Source organism: Gigantopelta aegis, chromosome 11 (genome assembly GCF_016097555.1).
Source record: "Gigantopelta aegis isolate Gae_Host chromosome 11, Gae_host_genome, whole genome shotgun sequence".
Lineage (NCBI taxonomy): Eukaryota > Metazoa > Mollusca > Gastropoda > Neomphalida > Peltospiridae > Gigantopelta > Gigantopelta aegis.
Genome location: NC_054709.1, coordinates 24,994,643 through 25,015,174, shown reverse-complemented (window position 1 = coordinate 25,015,174; position 20,532 = coordinate 24,994,643). Strand labels below are relative to the sequence as shown.

Here is a 20,532-nt window from a genome sequence, read left to right as displayed (position 1 = left end):
TCACATGTATTTTTGCCCATTCCCGATGTCGCTTAGATTCAGATACTTAGTATTAACGGTTCAGTTACTGTTTTAATATTTACTTTTAATTGGTTTTCAGTTCACAAAGAATGTTTCATTTTTAACAATACGGAAAAAATACATATTGAAAAAAATATCCAATATAGTCCACGGCAAAAAAAACATGTCGCTGAGAATGAAGAACTCAACAGCATTACTGATTGCTATTGGGCAATAGCAGGGGTTCTGTTAATGATGAGAGAGTGGTCGGTACATAGTGACACTCACAGTAAGCATATTAACAATAAGAGAGTGGTTTTTACGTAGTGTCACTCGCAGTAAGCATATTAACAATAAGAGAGTGGTCGGTACATAGTGACGCCCGCAGTAAGCATATTAACAATAAGAGAGTGGTTTTTACGTAGTGTCACTCGCAGTAAGCATATTAACAATAAGAGAGTGGTCGGTACATAGTGACGCCTGCAGTAAGCATATTAACAAGAGAGTGGTCGGTACGTAGTGACACCCGCAGTAAGCATATTAACAATAAGAGAGTGGTCGGTACGTAGTGACGCCCGCAGTAAGCATATCAACTATAAGAGAGTGGTCGGTACGTAGTGACACCCGCAGTAAGCATATCAACAATAAGAGAGTGGTCGGTACGTAGTGACACCCGCAGTAAGCATATTAACAATAAGAGAGTGGTCGGTACATAGTGACACCCACAGTAAGCATATTAACAATAAGAGAGTGGTCGGTACGTAGTGACGCCCGCAGTAAGCATATTAACAATAAGAGAGTGGTCGGTACATAGTGACACCCGCAGTAAGCATATTAACACCTGCAGTAAGCATATTAACGATAAGAGAGTGGTTGGTAGGTAGTGACGCCCGCAGTAAGCATATTAACAATAAGAGAGTGGTCGGTACATAGTGACACTCGCAGTAAGCATATTAATAATAAGAGAGTGGTCTTTACGTAGTGACACTCGCAGTAAGCATATTAACAATAAGAGAGTGTTCGGTACGTAGTGACGCCCGCAGTAAGCATATTAACGATAAGAGTGTGTTCGGTACGTAGTGACGCCCGCAGTAAGCATATTAACGATAAGAGAGTGTTCGGTACATAGTGACACCCGCAGTAAGCATATTAACAATAAGAGAGTGTTCGGTACATAGTGACACCCGCAGTAAGCATATTAACAATAAGAGAGTGGTCGGTACATAGCGACACCCGCAGTAAGCATATTAACAATAAGAGAGTGGTCGGTACATAGCGACACCCGCAGTAAGCATATTAACGATAAGAGAGTGGTCGGTACATAGCGACACCCGCAGTAAGCATATTAACGATAAGAGAGTGGTCGGTACGTAGCGACACCCACAGTAAGCATATTAACGATAAGAGAGTGGTCGGTACGTAGCGACACCCGCAGTAAGCATATTAACGATAAGAGAGTGGTCGGTACGTAGCGACACCCGCAGTAAGCATATTAACGATAAGAGAGTGGTCGGTACGTAGCGACACCCGCAGTAAGCATATTAACGATAAGAGAGTGGTCGGTACGTAGTGACACCCGCAGTAAGCATATTAACGATAAGAGAGTGTTCGGTACGTAGTGACACCCGCAGTAAGCATATTAACAATAAGAGAGTGGTCGGTACGTAGTGACACCCGCAGTAAGCATATTAACGATAAGAGTGGTCGGTACGTAGTGACGCCCGCAGTAAGCATATTAACGATAAGAGAGTGGTCGGTACGTAGTGACGCCCACAGTAAGCATATTAACGATAAGAGAGTGGTCGGTACGTAGTGACGCCCGCAGTAAGGATATTAACGATAAGAGAGTGTTCGGTACGTAGTGACGCCCGCAGTAAGCATATTAACAATAAGAGAGTGGTCGGTACGTAGTGACGCCCGCAGTAAGCATATTAACAATAAGAGAGTGGTCGGTACGTAGTGACGCCCGCAGTAAGCATATCAACAATAAGAGAGTGGTCGGTACGTAGTGACACCCGCAGTACGCATATCAACGATAAGAGAGTGGTCGGTACGTAGTGACAACCGCAGTAAGCAAATCAACTATAAGAGAGTGGTCGGTACGTAGTGACACCCGCAGTACGCATATGAACGATAAGAGAGTGTTCGGTACATAGTGACACCCACAGTAAGCATATTAACGATAAGAGAGTGTTCGGTACGTAGTGACACCCGCAGTAAGCATATTAACGATAAGAGAGTGTTCGGTACGTAGTGACGCCCACAGTAAGCATATTAACGATAAGAGAGTGTTCGGTACGTAGTGACACCCGCAGTAAGCATATTAACGATAAGAGAGTGTTCGGTACGTAGTGACACCCGCAGTAAGCATATTAACGATAAGAGAGTGGTCGGTACGTAGTGACACCCGCAGTAAGCATATTAACAATAAGAGAGTGGTCGGTACGTAGTGACGCCCGCAGTAAGCGTATTAACGATAAGAGAGTGGTCGGTACGTATTGACGCCCGCAGTAAGCATATTAACAATAAGAGAGTGTTCGGTACGTAGTGACGCCCGCAGTAAGCGTATTAGCGATAAGAGAGTGGTCGGTACTTAGTGACGCCCGCAGTAAGCATATTAACGATAAGAGAGTGGTCGGTACATAGTGATGCCCGCAGTAAGCGTATTAACGATAAGAGAGTGGTCGGTACGTAGTGACGCCCGCAGTAAGCATATTAACAATAATAGAGTGGTCGGTACATAGTGACACCTGCAGTAAGCATATTAACGACAAGAGACTGGGAACTGCTAAGTCACTATTGTTTTTGTTGGATGTTTCCTGCCTTCAAATTTTATTTGAGCTATTGATTCCACTTCTGCAGAAAATTGATACAGGTAGGTTGATCATTAGTAATGTCAGAAACACTTATAGATTATTGCTAAATATTAATTTATGTCAGTATTACACAAAAATAGATGCAGGAAATATTTTTGTTGATTCCGTTGAATATGAATTTCACGAATTCCGCGATTTTGATTGCAGCGTAGCAATAGACTGGGAACGAGAACAATGTCGTCCAAGTTTCTTAAGATGATATTTATGATTTTCATTTAAGTGGGATACTAAATTCTCAGGTGGGATTTGAAATTTTATTATCCATCTGGGACACTGCCCAAAATTTGTAATCTCCAACACTGACATGTTCTGTTACAGATTGGTTGACTTTCGTAACCCAATTCTCATTGAGTTATGGCCCTGATCTCTGGATTTGTTGTCCAATGTAGATATTGAGATGAAATTTTGTACAGAAGTTTATCATGTACTAGTACAGATCAGATTTAAATTTCATGGCGATTTACCCTTCTTTTTTTTTTACAGAGTTATTGCCCTTGAACTTGAGATATGAAATTGTTTTGGGCTCAGTAAGGGGAAATGTATTGCTTTATCTATACTCTCGGGACGAGACATAGCCCAGTATTAAAGTGCTCGCTTGATGCGCAGTCGGTTTAAGATCGATCCCCATCGGTGGGCCCATTGGGCTATTTCTCGTTCCATCCAGTGCACCATGACTGGTATATCAAAGGCTGTGGTATGTACTATCCTGTCTGTAGGATGGTGCATATAAAACATCCCTTGCTGCTAATCGAAAAGAGTAGCCCATGAAGTGGAGACAGCGGGTTTCTTCTCCCAGTATATGTGTGGTCCTTAATGATATGTCCGACGCCATATAACCGTAAATAAAATGTGTTGAGTGCGTCGTTAAATAAAACATTTCCTTCCTTCCTTATCAGTACTCTCAGAATGCTTTTTTCTTTCAGTGGTGCTGTCTGTATTTAATCTCTGTTTTGTTTTCTTTCAGTGGTGCTATATGCAATATTTGCCAGCTATTTTGCTGGTGTCATGGTGAGGCTGATGCTGACCTTGACCCCGATAGTGTGTGTGCTTGCTGCCATTGCATTTTCAAGGACGTTTGAAAACTATCTCAAAGATGACATGCCAAAAAATAATCAAAAAAGTACAGATGAAAACCAGGAGAATAAGAATGATCGACTTTATGACAAGGTTTGAGCTTGTTGTTTACCTTCTGTGTAATTCTGTTGGTTGAAACTATGACACAGTGTGTGTGAATGTAATTTGTGTGTAAATTCTTTGTTTCTTTTCTAATCCACACATTTTTCGAAAAGGTTCATGTTACTTTCCTAAACAGCCATGTATATTTAATAATTTATAATAAACACAGGTTTTTGTTTTGATTGCTTTAACAAATTTATAATACATGTGTGATGATGCATTTCATAAATCCAATTCTTAAGTTTTTTGTTTCACGTTTTACGACATGGGAGATTCATTATTGAAAAGATGTGTGTTTTGTTTTAACTTAAGTTAGCAGGACAGTGAACTTTACACTTAGTATATGCAGGGCTAGCTCTGGGTAAGCAAAACAGTTCGCCAAATTGTCTATTAAACTTAAAACATTACAGAAATCAACAGTTATTTTCTTTAAAAAATGTCAATTATTACATGAAATTATTTCGCAAAACTAAACTAAAATTTGCCAACTGCTTTCAAAATTCACAATTGGTGAATTTGGTGAGTGTCAGAGCTAAATTCGGGCAAAAATGATATACACTTGTAGATATTCGGGCAAAATGTGCTAACCTGAGAACGTTTTACCATGTATTTCCATCATTCTACCCTCAAACTTAGTTGTAATCCATGTAAAAATGCGTAATGATTCGTTTGCAAGTCTATATAGCTCTTTGGTAGTAATGCTAATATGAATTTTTTTTTAATTCAGATTCGGGCATTTTCGTTTAATTCAGGCAAATGCCCCCCCCCCCCCACAAAAAAAAAAAAAAAAATGGGAGCCTGTATGCTTATGGGCAATTATCTAACTTAATGTTAGTGGTTCCGTCATAGTATTTAGTACTTTAGTAATTTCTTCATTCAAGTAGTTGTACCTTAATTACAAATAGAAAGCAAACGTTTATCAGAATTCTTCATTCAAATAGTTGTACCTTATTTACAGATAGAAAGCAAACGTTTATCAGAATTCTTAATTCAGGTAGTTGTACCTTACTTACAAATAGAAAGCAAACGTTTATCGGAATTCTTAATTCAAGTAGTTGTACCTTACTTAAAAATAGAAAGCAAACGTTTATCAGAATTCTTCATTCAAGTAGTTGTACCTTACTTAAAAATAGAAAGCAAATGTTTATCGGAATTCATCATTCAAGTAGTTGTACAAGCAAACGTTTATCAGAAGGCATATTTTGTGTTTTAAACAGCAGTCGCTGTTGCTTTCAAATCTTGTAAACTGTGTTATTTTTTTTTTTTTAGACATACATGTACATGAATGAGTTAATGTCAGTTGAACTTATTTCACTGGTGTCTCTCTTCGTCAGGTTGGGGGGGGGGGGTATGTAGCTCAGTGGTACAGTGCTCGCCTGATTCGCTATCGATCTAGGATTGATTCTCGTCGGTGGGTCCATTTGGCATTTTCTCGTTCCAGCCAGTGCTCCACAACTGGTGTAACAAAAGCCGTGGTATGTATTATCCCATCTGTGGGATGGTGCATATAAAAGATCCCTTGCTGCTAATCGAAAAGAGTAGCCCATGAAGTGGCGACAGCGGGTTTCCCCTCTCAATATCTGTGTGGTCCTTAACCCTATGTCCGACGCCATATAACCGTAAATAAAACGTGTTGAGTGTGTCATTAAATAAAACATTTCCTTCCTTCCTTCCTTTTCGTCAGGTTGGTAAAACGAAAAAGACGAAAGACGACAAACCTAAAGATGAGGAGGGTCTGGGCATGAACATCAAGAGTGTCATAGTGATAGCCCTGCTCATGCTGCTCATGCTGTTCGCGGTTCACTGCACGTGGGTGACGAGTAGCGCTTACTCCAGTCCGAGTATCGTACTAGCCTCGTACGGACAGGGAGGGTACGTAGGCAGTGATAGAAATAAGCAAAACATTTTTTTACTAGTCCACCGGACAAAAACATCTAGAAATCTGGTTTGTCAACCAATATTTTCACTTGTCCAAATAAAGGGATTGTTTTATTCAAGCACCAGAATGATGTTTGTGATTGCTCAAAATGAAACTGCACTAAAATGTTTTATTTTTCAACTGCTTACAAGCGTAGATTTTCACTTGTCTGTACATGCTGCCCAATTTTTTTTAGTTGATGCTCGGTGAAATACCCGTCATCCAATCCAGATTTAAATCAGTCTCCAAAATATCGTACTAACATTTAAAACCATTGAAACCTGCTCATTTCATTTCAACTTATTTTCGTGCTTATATCCAGTTAAGGTTCAAGTGCGCAAAATTTGAAAGTCTAACTTGTTCTAGAGTTTTGAATCGATACTTCTGAAACTTGGTACTATGAACTAATGGAAAGACATCTTGAAATTTTAATTAAATTTAAATAAAATTTAATATTTCAATGTCTGTTTTCTGAGTTTTAAATTTAACAGATTAAATAGAAATTTTACCTCCGCTGTGACATTCGTCAGTGGAGCTTTTCTAATACCGATTTGTCAAATCTGTTATCTTATATAGTTTCGATTGTATTGTTCTGAATCTATGTACTATGTACTCTCCCCAAACTAATAGAGAGAGATTTTGGAAGTTTTTAATTTTGTTTCATTTGAATAAAAAAATTGAAATCTATCTACTCTTAGAGTTTTGATGGAATAGATCCGAAACTTTGTACTATGATTCTCTGGAGCAGTCTTCAGCAACTAATAGAGATATATTTCAGAAGTTAAAATATTTTGTTAAATCTTCTAAAATTTAAATAGAAAATTTAAACGTTTATCTTCTACAGTTTTGATAGGATAGTTTTGAAACCTGGTACTATGATTCTCTGGGGGAGTCTTCACAAACTAATAGAGAGACATATTAAGTAATTTCATAGTTTTTAATAAACTTTTAAGATTGAAATAAAAATTTAACATGACCAAATTGAAATTTAAATAGCCGAGCTCTGTGGGCTGATAGGTCTCTATTTAAAAGTTTAATTGAAGCAATTTAATCTGTTGCTATTTTTTTTTTTTTACCGGCCTCGGTGGCGTCGTGGTCCGGCCTCGGTGGCGTCGTGGTTAGGCCATCGGTCAATAGGCTGGTAGGTACTGGGTTAGGATCCCAGTCGAGGCATGGGATTTTTAATCCAGATACCGACTCCAAACCCTGAGTGAGTGCTCCGCAAGGCTCAATGGGTAGGTGTAAACCACTTGCACCGACCAGTGATCCATAACTGGTTCAACAAAGGCCATGGTTTGTGCTATCCCGCCTGTGGGAAGCACAAATAAAAGATCCCTTGCTGCTAATCGGAAAGAGTAGCCCATGAAGTGGCGACAGCGGGTTTCCTCTCAAAATCTGTGTGGTCCTTAACCTTATGTCTGACGCCATATAACCGTAAATAAAATGTGGAGTGCGTCGTTAAATAAAACATTTCTTTCTTTCTTTCTGTTGCTATTTTATTTACCGTGATACAAGGTGGCTGACATTTCTTTTATACTGGAGTGTTCTAAGTGCAATGTTCTATTTTAGAAGCCGGACAATACTTGACGATTTCCGAGAAGCCTATTACTGGTTGCGACAGAACACGGATGATGATGCGCGAGTCATGTCTTGGTGGGACTATGGCTATCAGATCGCTGGTATGGGCAACCGGACAACGCTAGTGGATAACAACACGTGGAATAACAGTCATATAGCACTAGTAGGTAACTTGTTACAATGTCGAATAATGATCATATTACACCAGTAAGTAACTTGTTAAATATTGAATGATGGTCATATTACACCAGTAGGTAACTTGTTACAATGTTGAATAATGATCATATTACACTAGTAGAATAATGATCATATTACATCAGTAAGTAACTTGTTACAATGTTGAATAATGATCATAATACATCAGTAGGTAACTTGTTACAATGATAAATAATGGTCATATTACACCAGTAAGTAACTTGTTACAATATCGAATAATGATCATATTACCCCAGTAGGTAACTAGCTACAATGTTTAATAATGGTCATATTAAACCAGTAGGTAACTTGTTAAATATACAATAATGATCATATTACACCAGGTGGTAACTTTTATGATGTAGAATAATGATCATATTACACCAGTAAATTAAATGTAATATAAATTAAAGCAACCAACTAAATTATTTTTGGTTCAAAGTGTTGTTATTTGGTTGTCCATGTTACAAAGTATAACTTTAGTAGTTATTTTCTTACATGCAGAAAAATATTTATCTGTCTGACATGAAATTTGATGTACTGTTGTTTCATTTCTCAACACTGTTAACTAATTGCAGGTTGGCAAGGCTATGTCATCTAACGAGACTGCAGCGTATGACATCATGAAGACGTTGGATGTCGACTACGTGTTGGTTATATTCGGTGGTGTCATCGGCTACTCTGGGGACGACATCAACAAGTTCTTGTGGATGGTCCGAATAGCTGAAGGGGAACATCCGAAAGACATTCGGGTTTGTGGCAATCACTTTAATTCTAGATCTAGTAAATTAATTTCTTTTCAACATCGTCTGTCCTCAAAACTAGTGCAAAACTATTCCCTACGGTCCGAACCATAAGACACAAAGGAAAAAGAAGGAAGTTACAGTCACATGACTGGAACAGGAAGGGGTGCGCAGTAGAAGAATTTTAGGCCATCCCATTGCCTGTTGGGATGTTCGGAACAGTCTACTAACCGTAGGGAATATGCACTAGTTATGAGGACAGGTGATGTATCTTATAAAAGAGAAAACACTCCAAGTTTTCTCCATGTTTTTATAAGTAGTTACTTGTTTTATGTAGAATAACAACTATATTACACTTAGTAGTTTACTTACAATGGCGTAGAATAACAACTATGTTACACTTAGTAGTTTACTTACAATGGCATAGAGTAAGAACTATATTACACTTAGTAGTTTACTTACAATGGTGTAGAATAATAATCAATTTTATGCTTGTAGTTTACTTGTTAAAATGTAGAAAAATGACTGCTAATATTAAGTTTGTGACTGTCAAAGTTTAACAATGATAAATTTGTATCGAACAATGTCCGTGACCAGCCACTTATTTCTAGGCTAGTAGTTTACTTGTTAACATGTACAATAAAGACCATATTCCACAAGGAAGGAAATGTTATATTTAACGACACACTCAACACATTTCATTTACGGTTATATGGCGTCGAACATATAGTTATGGACAACACAGATGTTGAGAAAGGAAACCCGTTGTCGCCACTTCATGGGCTACTCTTTTTCGATTAGCAGCAAGGGATCTTTTATATGCACCATCCCACAGACAGGATAGCACATACCACGGCCTTTGATATACCAGTCGTGGTGCACTGGCTGGAGCGAGAAATAGCCCAATGGGCCCACCGATGAGGATCGATACCAGACCGACCGCGCATCAATCGAACGCTTTACCACTGGGATACATCCTGCCCCTTATTCCACTAGGAGGCCACTATAAAATAAATTGTAGATTTCCATGCTGATTGTAGATTGTAGATAAATTGTAGATTTCCATGCTGATTGTAGATTGTAGATAAATTGTAGATTTCCATGCTGATTGTAGATTGTAGATAAATTGTAGATTTCCATGCTGTAGAAATCACGGTTCAGTCTTGTACATTTTATTTCAGTTTGAGTAACATGCAGCAACACCTACAATAGCTGATAACAAAAATTGTTACATATCTTTCAATTAAAAAAAATTCTGGTTCACAGGAGAATGTTTACTTCATTCAACAGGGAAAGTTTCTTGTTGATACAAACACTAATGAAATATGTCTTCTATTTTATGGAAGAGTGATTACTTCAACAAAAGCGAGTTTCGTGTTCATACAAACACCAATGAAATATGACATTGTCTTCTATTTCATACTACTGAGAGTGATTACTTCACTCAACACTAATGAAATATGTCTTCTGTTTTATAGGAGAGTGATTACTTCACACAACAAGGCGAGTTCCGTGTTCATACAAACACTAATGAAATATGTCTTCTGTTTTATAGGAGAGTGATTACTTCACACAAGGCGAGTTCCGTGTTCATACAAACACTAATAAAATATGTCTTCTATTTTATAGGAGAGTGATTACTTCACACAAGGCGAGTTCCGTGTTCATACAAACACTAATAAAATATGTCTTCTATTTTATAGGAGAGTGATTACTTCACTCAACAAGGCGAGTTCCATGTTGATACAAACACTAATGAAATATGTGTTCTGTTTTCTAGGAGAGTGATTACTTCACTCAACAAGGCGAGTTCCGTGTTGATGCTGCCGGCTCTCCTACGTTACTCAACTGTCTGATGTACAAACTGTCGTACTACCGCTTCGGGCAACTGCAGGTATTTCTATTAGTTCGATTTCTACTGAGGAGGGGTTAGAAATTAACTTTGATTTCATATTCAAAAAGTACTGTTCACCTGACACATTTTTTGCCTTTTCACATGATCTGTTGATTTATCAGGTCAGGTCAGGTCATAGGGTTTTAATGTGCATATTCAAAGCAAGCTGTTGTAACACACGCCTGTCATGGGCACAGATGACGACTTCCTCTGGCTCCTCCATCCAGGACAGGGTTAATTTATGTGTTGGCATGTTCTTAAATACCTGTTGGTGATTAAAGACTCCTGAAAAAGCTGTTTATAAAATTATTCTACCAATTAGACTTATGACTTGTTTAAAAATATATAATCTAATTTTGTTGGCATTACCATATATCGCTGTGTATTAGCCGACTCCATGCATTAGCCGACCCCCTAGTTTCACCCTCCAAATCGGCTTTAAAATTATCGACCTTGTATATAAGCCGACCCCCCTATATAAAACTAACCAAGTCAGATGTCTGTGTGGTCTCTACAAAATGACAAAGTACATCTGCTTTCAAACGTCATTTGTCACAGCAAACTTATCCGGAAGCAGTAGCCGATTTCTATTTATAGAAACGGTGTCCGGTTAATTTATTTCTCGTAAAATATAAGTACCAAGATAGCGAAATATACCTAAACATTCTTGATTGCAGCCACACGTTAAAAACACAGTGACTGTTTGCATTGTTGATTGTGCTAATCGGTCTTTTCATTACTAGTCGGCTATACCCTACCATACCCAACCACCCGTGTCGATTAATCCCAAGCCGACAAACAAAACAAATGAAGCTGGAACAATTAACGTGTTCACCGGTTTAGTAAGCAGTTTTGTAATGACACGTGACCTGCGAAGTTTTCCGAAATTGTTTTGATCGGTCACCATTTATTGTTGTTTAAACAGATAAATATTACTAAATAACTTTTAAACACCAACATTTATTAAAGATGAACATATATATACAATTTTAATATCTTTTATTTGTAATAGCTTGTGTTAAAATGCAATATTAAACCTTTATGAAAGCGGAAATGCAGAGCACAATAATGACAATAGATCGAGTCGAGCCGTGACGTCACTATTCTAACTTTACATTTCCAATAAAATGTTGACTCCTTAGATAAGCCGACCCCAGCCTTTGACTTGATAAATTTTGTATCAAAAAGTCGGCTAATACACAGCGATATACGGTATTAATTTTATGGAAATCTGTTTGACCAATGAGAGCTGGATATTTTGGGTTCATAATTCAATAAACCAGAAATTTAAGCCACGCCTCCTTCCCCCACCCCACTTACACAACTTTTCTACAAGCAACTATATTTAAACCTAAGTTGATGATGGTTCATTCTGGCGCTATTGTGTTGGCTTGGGATACGATAAATATATATTTTATTGTAAGTTTTTATTTAATTTTTTTTTTTTTTTTTTTTTTTTTTTTTGGTGAAACCGATGTAAAATCATTGGGAGAAAAACACTTTCAGTGGAGTCTGACACAGGTTATAATACATTCCAGACAAACTTGTTCCTTGTTTTTGGTGTTCTACGTTTGTTTAAAAATCATAAATATTGTTTTAATACTTTACTTTCTTTAGTTGGCTGTATATAAATATTGTTTTTCTACTTTATTTCAGTTTCATGTATGTATATATATATATATATATATAATTACAAACTTTATGCTGTTATTCCATATACTGCATATCTGATAGGATGACGACACTAAAATTATTAATGTTTTTGTTCAATATACCTCAGAAAATGACGTCATGTCAAATGTGACGTCATTATGTCAAATTTGATGTCATTATGTCAAATGTGAAGTTTTTATGTAAGACAGGTCATGGAAAGGATTTTAGAAACTGATTCATTAGATGGTGAGCATATGGAAATTATGGACTCTTAATTATTTGGGTGTAATCTTTAAATACAATGATCACTTTACCAACATGATCATATTTTTAAGTAAAAAATTTGTGGGTTTTTTTTTTTTGTTTTTTTTTGTGTAATTATAACAATTGTTTGTCATTTGATTTTATCAAAGTACAGCAGTAAGAGCTACATGATTTTATACAAGTTGTGACTGTTATACATACATAAAAAACAGTTTGTTTTCTTTATCGACACCACTGGAGCACACCGGTTAATTAATCATTGGCTATTGGATGTCAGTTTTAACATATAGTCTTAGAGAGGAAACCCGCTACATTTTTCAATTGTAGCAAGGGATCTTTTATATGTACCTTCCCAGACAGGATAGCACATACCATGGCCTTTGATCTACCATTTGTGATGCACTGGCCGGAACGAGAAATAGCCCAACTGGCCTACTGACAGGAATCGATCCTAGTCTGACTGCGCATTAAGCTTGTGCTTTACCACTGGGCCACATCCCACCCCTTGTCTGCTATACATTATTAAAAAAACATTTAAGAGAGAAAAGCGTCTTATTAGTCACCTACCGGACTATAGAGGTTTCATCTCTGTCCGTCTGTCTGTCTGTCTGTCTGTCTGTCCGTCTGTCCCACATGTTTTCCAGATGTTTGTTTTAGAATGTCTCGCGATACTGAGCGGAAATGTGTTGTATAGCTTTATCATGTTCTGTTACAGATCAAGTTTGACTTTCATGGCAATTTACCCATTTGTGATGGAGTTATGGCCCTTGAACGTGTTTTCTGAACTTTTTTTCAGAAGGCCTTGAGATATTGACCTGAAATTTTGTGTATAGCTTTATAATGTAGTGTTACAGACTAAGTTCGACTTTTATTGCGATTTACCCATTTTTGACAGAGTTATGGCCCTTGTACTTAGGAGATGTGAAAAAAACTATTTCCGGACTTTTTATTTTAGAAGGCCTCAAGTGATACAGGGCTGAAAATCTTAGGAGATATGAATTTATTTATCTTTTGTTCAGTAGGAGACATGTATTGCTTTAGCAGTACTCTCATAATGCTTGTGTAAATATTGGTTTAATGTGTATTTCACCGGCCTTGGTGGCATCGTGGTTAGGCCATCAGTCTACAGGCTGGTAGGTAGTGGGTTCGGATCCCAGTCGAGGCATGGGATCTTTAATCGAGATACCGACTCCAAACCCTGAGTGAGTGCTCCGCAAGGCTCAATGGATAGGTGTAAATCACTTGCACCGACCAGTGATCCATAACTGGTTCAACAAGGGCCATGGTTTGTGCTATCCTGCCTGTGGGAAGCGCAAATAAACGATTCCTTGCTGCCTGTCATAAAAGAGTAGCCTATGTGGCAACAGCGGGTTTCCTCTTAAAAACAGTGTCAGAATGACCATATGTTTGACGTCCATTAGCTGATGATAAGATAAAAAATCCATGTGTTCTAGTGGTGTCGTTAAATACAACAAACTTTACTTTTAATGCGTATTTCAGCTGGACTTCCGGACGCCGGCTGGCTTCGATCGGACGCGTGGCGTGGAGATCGGGAGGAAGGAGTTTGAGCTAGAGCACCTGGAGGAGGCGTACACCACGGAACACTGGCTCGTCAGGATCTACCGCGTCCTCAAACCCGGCAACCGCAACGTCGTCAAGAAACCCAACAAACCATTCAAAAAATCACCACGAAAGAAGTATAAAAAGGTTAGATCACTTTCCAAGGCTTACCTTTCCATTTAGGCCGACCGTTCAAAATTGCACCTAGTTTCCTTCCATCAAGAAATGTGCACCCATTCTCTTTGGCTTAATCCTACGGGACACTCCAAATTCCATAACACCCTCTGCCTGTTACCGGCTACGGTCGGACTGCTGGTGCTCTCTTGCATCTGCCAGTGCAGGCGGTCCCCCCCCCCATCTACCCACCCCACACCTTTTCTGTCCTGGCCAGAGGAGCCGGCCAAGGCCGACGCTTGCGCCCAGGGCAGGCGTGCACTACAACAGCTTGCTCTGAGTGTGCATGTTAAAAAATCTTGTCCTTGTCCTTCCAGGGCTAGCCTCTGGGTCAGCAGAATTATTTATTAAACTTCCAAATTTTATAAACGCCCAATTATTATTTTGTAATAAAATCTATCTATTAATGCATGAAATTCTTTCGCCAAATTAAAATAAGATTCGCCAATTGTTTTTAAAATTTGCAGTTGGTGAATTTGGCGAGTGACAGAGCTAGCCTGCTTTCTCTATTTTTGAAACCAGATCCAGATACGGAACCCGGGACAGGCATGCTTGAAACCCTTGTGGTATATATGAGCATGATTAAAAGTCACACACACACACTAAAGCATATTTCCATTAGCAGCAAGTTTATTTCATATACGTTTTCTCAGACTGGACCGTACATACAATGGTCTCTGATAGACAAATCCAAGCATTTATAACAAAAACAGTATTTACAGACTGGAATCATAAACGATTAAAGAGACATTCCTGAATTTGCTGCATTGTAAGATGTTTCTTTGATTAAACTTACATATTAAATATATTTTCTTGTTTAGAATATCAGTGTCTGTATATTCAATGTGTTGCTGGTCGTCTTAATATTTGCAAGAAGCCCAAACTTGATTTTATCTTCAAATAATTTTGTACGGACCAGAAATGTGAATATTTTACATTCTACCTAAGCTGAAATATTTAGGAAAATTTAGGGGAATTGTTTGACAAATTGACAATTTATCTGTATACCGGTATTACATTTTGCATATTTACTTTTTAATTACCATATGTTTTATTGTGGATTTTTTTTCGCTCTCCCATACAAATAATTGATGTATTTTACATCAAACAAGGAGTGTTAAAATGTGGAATTTCTATTTTAAAAAAAATCGAAAAAAAAATCATACATAAGTTGGGGAATATTCAAATCCCATAGACGACAATAGTAACATATGGCTAAAACTCCTACCTGCAGCATATCAATCGACATAAACGCCACGGATATAAATACTACCACCCCTCACACTTAAAGTGAATCAGAAAACAATTGGGGGTCAAGCTGCTTGTTTCTGAGATAACGTGTAGCGTCTATGACTACCCTAGTTCCACACAAAATTCGAGTACTTTTTTTTACAGGTACCCCATACATGTTTCAAGCACAAGGCTACTTGACACATTGGTACTAGATGAAATAAAATTGAATTTTTTTTTTTACCCAGATGAAAATATTATTTTTTACAACCAACACACTCACATTTATAACCAATCACAGGACTTGTGGTGTTCACTTCTCTATCAAAAGTTGGGTGCACCTCGAACTTTGACCCAGCCGGAAGTTATTTGGTTTAGTACTACCATTAGGATATCTTGATAAAAATATATTGATTTTTAGTACTTATCTGTCATGCACTTTTCTTTTTCAGTCCAACAAACGGAAACCTGGCTCTATAAAGTATAAGCCGAAGGTGAAAAAAGGCGTGAAGAAATCAAAGAAACAGTAAACTGTACATTGTATTACAAAAAAAACCCCTTCATTTGTAAAATTCTTTGTATTGATTGTTTTTTAATAAGTGTGTTATGGAGGGGAGGGTGGTGTATTGGGGGATAGGAAAACGAATGTGTTATTTTCTGTGGTAAGAGCTTTTCGTTCTTTATTCCCAAAGGCGGGATGTGGAGAACGCCTTAATTAAGAGTTGACTGCCGTTGTTAAGATGTTTCGGACTTAGCCATTTAAAGACTAAAATTACATGTTGAATATATTTATTTTCTTGTTTAGAATATGAGTCTGTATATTCATGGTGTTTCTGATAGTTCTAATGTTTGTCCACAGTTCGATTTATTCACAATACTTTCCACATATATTTTAGTACAAGTTTGTTTTGTTTAACAACATCACTAGAGCACATTGATATGTTAATCATTGGCTACTGGATGTCAAACATTTGGTCATTTTGAAATATAGTCTTAGAGAGGAAACCCACTACATTTTTCCACTAGTAGCAAGGGATCTTTCATATGCACCATCTTACAGACAGGATAGCCATCATGGTGCACTGGCTGGAATGAGAGATAGCCCAATGGGTCCACCGACGGAGATCGATCCCAAACCGATCGCTGGGCTCCGTTCCACCTCTACATTTTAGTAAAGCATTTTAAGAGCAGCAAAGTATTTTTAATGGTCATTAATTGTAAATAAATGTATCATAAAAAGAAAAACTAAAGGACCGTTTTACCGCTCCATGATAGTGTGTTGGGTCTGGGATAATCCATGCAGACAAGTTATATGCCGTGGAATCTAGCACTGATTGGCCAAAATGCCTTACAGTGTTTTGGGGCTTTTCAGCAGAGTGCAAGCTAAAAAAAAAAAAAAATCTAAATAAACTGTAAAATTAAAAAAACAGTGGATCGAACCAGGGCCTGAAATTATGAATATTGAGAACTGCAATTAATCGTTGTGCCCCATGGGTTATAACATTGAGATTCGGGAGAAATGCACGTTGATATACCATTTGTCATTTCTTAGAATTGAGCATTTGTAATCATATTTTAATTAAAAGTTAATCCTAACCCTGAATTGTGTTTGATATACCATACATCCTTGAATAAGAAGCCTAGGCTTCTATTTTTTTTTGCGACACTCCGAGACCCGGCATCTATTCAAGGCAAGGGCCCATTTTACAAAACATCGTAACTTTATGTAAGTGACTAGCAGTTATACCGGCCAATTGTTTACATCTGTTTGCCATCTATTTCATGCAGAAACTTACATCGTTACGGAAGATGGAACATTTCAAGGACTAAAGAAATTGAAATATGTGTGTTTCAAACTATATTAGTTTTACTATTAGTAGTATTAAGAATTGTGGTTTAGACGTAAATTTACGTTTACGTGCAAAACCGGCTTCCGATGTTTTGTGAAATTGGGCTCAGGTCTCTACAAGGCAGGCTTTTAAATTTTTTTCAAAATAATTTTCCTGTCCTGCTGTTCTCTCCATGTGGTTAAAAATGTGACATCATGCAATGGAAGTGACGCGAATATAATGCGGTAATTTCACCTGACAAAGCTAGAATAGCAGAACTAGACAGGAAGCTTCTATTTATTTCGTGACACTCGGAGACCCGGCCTCTAATCAAGGCAGGCTTCTACTCTATTGAAAGATTTACAGTGTATGAAATTATTGATTATTGGATTGTGAAATCTAGATTGGGTTATTACAGACATTAAGACAGCCTGAAAGACACCGTGAATACAGACACTGATGTTCGTAACAGGAAAATATATTTGATATGTAATGTTAGTTGTCTGAAAGGTTTCATTAGTCAGAAACATGTTACTACAGCAACCAACTTGGGACAGTCTCTTTAACCCAATGGTTATTGACTTTATCCTGTTATGGGAAGAGAGGTTTTGTGCTTTGTAAATTTCATCATTGCTACATCATTAACCAGTTCTGTTGTTTTTTTAACCGGCAGTCCTGCTGTCTTGAATCAGATTTTTAATACATTTTTTTTTCAGTCATTCGAAGCAAATGGTGCTGTTCAAGATTCATGATAATATTTCAAGTCGAACCAAGTTTTAAAACTTGTTCATAAATAAATATGTAAATTTTATTCGTTTATCATGCCAACATAAAATCTATACATTTTCCCAGAATTCCGGATTTCAATGTTACGCAAAACCAGTTCTATACCCCGACGTTTTCATCCCTCTTCATGACACAGAACTATGTTTTGTGCTCTGTATTGATACTAACAGTATCAAAATAATGCCCCCAAAAAGTAAGTTGCATAATGGCGGTCTCCTGCCAAAATTATTTATTAACCTTTCTTTGAAATATAAACATACCTAAAACTATTTTCCCATAAAACATTACAACCAAATAAATTAATTTACTAGTAGAAAAAAAGTTATTGGGGAAAATCTTTATGTGAGTAACTTCGAGGCGAACTCGTAACATGCTGGAATGATATTTCTGATAAGTTTGCTGTCTTTGTGCAATTCATCTGTTTCTGACAGCCTATCTAGCTACCGACAGTTAACTTCCAGATTGTGTGGATTAACCGTTTTTCATAACATTTGTTATTTGAAAAAACAAATCTACTTGTATTGAATGCAACTATTTATGTAACATTTTACAATTTCGATATTCCCAAGCTATTTAGGCAACGATTATGTTTAGGATGTATTAATTGATTGTTATTTATTACAAGTAAATGTAAAAATAGTTAAATATTGCAGTTGTAACTCGGTCACTTGCAATTTAAGACAAAATTAATTAACGGTAATTTTGTTTTAATTTTGTCTAAAATATTCCCTGGATATACAAAGAGATAGGAAAAAGTTGCATTAATCTCCTAGGACAGCCCCGACCCCTAACAAATTCCAAACAAGTTACCCCCCCCCCCCCCCCAAAAAAGCCCAAACATTAATGTAAATAAAGAATATATTTAAAACTGGTGTTTATATTCATTTTTATGATGCATATAGCTGGGTTTTGACTGAATCTGTATCAAAGTCAGATTTCCATATGTAACCAATTATGTGGAATCAGACAATTTTAGCACAAGTAAGTAGAAATGTATTGTGCTACATGGTTCGATTTGTTGAAGCATCATGGTGTGCATATTAATGCTCGTTGTAGAAATAAAAATATTTTAAAAAATAAAAAAAACATGTAATTTTTGTGTCCTTCAGTTAGCTTTGTTAGTCAGGGTTTTATTATTTTAAAATATGCAAACAAATGTTTATACACAGTGGCATCATAGTCTTCATTAAAAGTCACACCAATGATGTTGAAATAGATATTTCAAGGTAAAGCAGATAGTAATAATAGGTCCCTAACACAGGTAAACATTGAAATACGGATTAACCAAAAAGTGTCTGGACCTATGTCAATGATGGGTGTCAGAAGTTTGATTCTTGAACTCGATCGACGAGTCCATCTTTTTCAATCATGATTTAGAGATCAGCAAAATCATGGTTTTCAGAAAAACTAAATTTAAGTTAGAAAACTAAAGAAAAATCTGAAATTGGCTATTGGATGTCGAACATTTGGTAATTTTGACATTTAGTCTTAGTAGAGGAAACGTGCTACATTTTTCCATCAGTAGTAAGGGGGTCTTTTATATGCACCATCCCACAGACAGGATAGCACATACCATGGCCTTTGATATACCAGTCGTGGTGTACTGGTTGGAGTGAGAAAGAGCCCACTGACTCTGTGATGGGGATCAATCTTAGATGAACCATGCATCAGGCTTTACCACTGCAGTGTTTCTGCCAGAAAGAAATTTTGGGGTATGGCACTATGTAACTAAATGAAACCACAGTATGGGAGGCCTCCCCAATAAATAAAAAAAAGGGTTAAGTGTAGGGTTAAGGTTAAGAAAATCATACAGTAATGATAAAGAGTAATTAATTTTGTCAAAAGGTTAACTTTAAAAAACCCACCAAAATCTGCTAAATATTTTGGGTACGGCACCATGCTCGTTATCCTCTGGCAGACACCCTGCACTGGGCTACATCCCATCCATGACATATATGTATAAGTGCAGGTTAGTGTTTGATATGCATTCATGTTTACTTAATACCCCAGTTATACTAGAATTCAGACTTTTTGTAAATGTTGGAAACCATCTCATTATTTATTTTCAGATCATCTCAAAACATTCAAAGCAATTTATATCCTCTTATTTGGAGTTATCCTATAGCTGTTTGTTATGTTGCATAAACATTTCATATGATATTCATTTGGAAGTTAGCTTTTAATGCATGTAATATTGCTTCTTCACATTTGTTTTGTAATGGCCTGTGCTTTTTAAAAGTTTAAAGGGACATTCTTGAGTTTGTTGCATTGTAAGATGTTTCCGACTAATAAAATATTTCTACAATTAAACTTACATATTATTTATATTTTCTTGTTTAGAATATCATTGTTTGTATATTTAATGTGTTTACAGTCGTCTTAATATTTGTAAGAAGGCTACAATGGATTTTGTCATCAAATAATGTACGAAATTGTTGTTTTTTTAGGAAAATAAATTAAATTTAACCTAGTACAAATATTAGAACGATCAAAAACATGTTTAATATACAGCCACTAATATTTTATGCAGAAACATATATTTGATGTGTAATTACAGTCGTTAAAAAGTCTCTGTTAGTGGATAACATCTTAAAAATTGCAGCAAACACAGGAATGTCCCTTTAAAGTCGAGACTTGATCATTTAGCAGACTGAAG

The 20,532-nt window shown here is 36.9% G+C and overlaps 1 protein-coding gene across 1 annotated transcript in view; it reads left to right on the top strand.

Moving 5' to 3' along the window:
* The window catches only part of LOC121385006 (dolichyl-diphosphooligosaccharide--protein glycosyltransferase subunit STT3B-like), a 49,584-nt gene extending 33,777 nt beyond the window's left edge, over positions 1-15,807 (top strand). Inside the window, exons 11-17 of the mRNA XM_041515530.1 lie at positions 3,841-4,043; positions 5,737-5,924; positions 7,540-7,711; positions 8,322-8,495; positions 10,267-10,380; positions 13,798-14,004; positions 15,714-15,807. Of these exons, the coding sequence (XP_041371464.1) occupies positions 3,841-4,043; positions 5,737-5,924; positions 7,540-7,711; positions 8,322-8,495; positions 10,267-10,380; positions 13,798-14,004; positions 15,714-15,791 (1,136 nt within the window). The 3' untranslated portion in view covers positions 15,792-15,807. The remainder of the gene's footprint in view (positions 1-3,840; positions 4,044-5,736; positions 5,925-7,539; positions 7,712-8,321; positions 8,496-10,266; positions 10,381-13,797; positions 14,005-15,713) is intronic.
* The last annotated feature ends 4,725 nt before the right edge of the window (positions 15,808-20,532 follow it).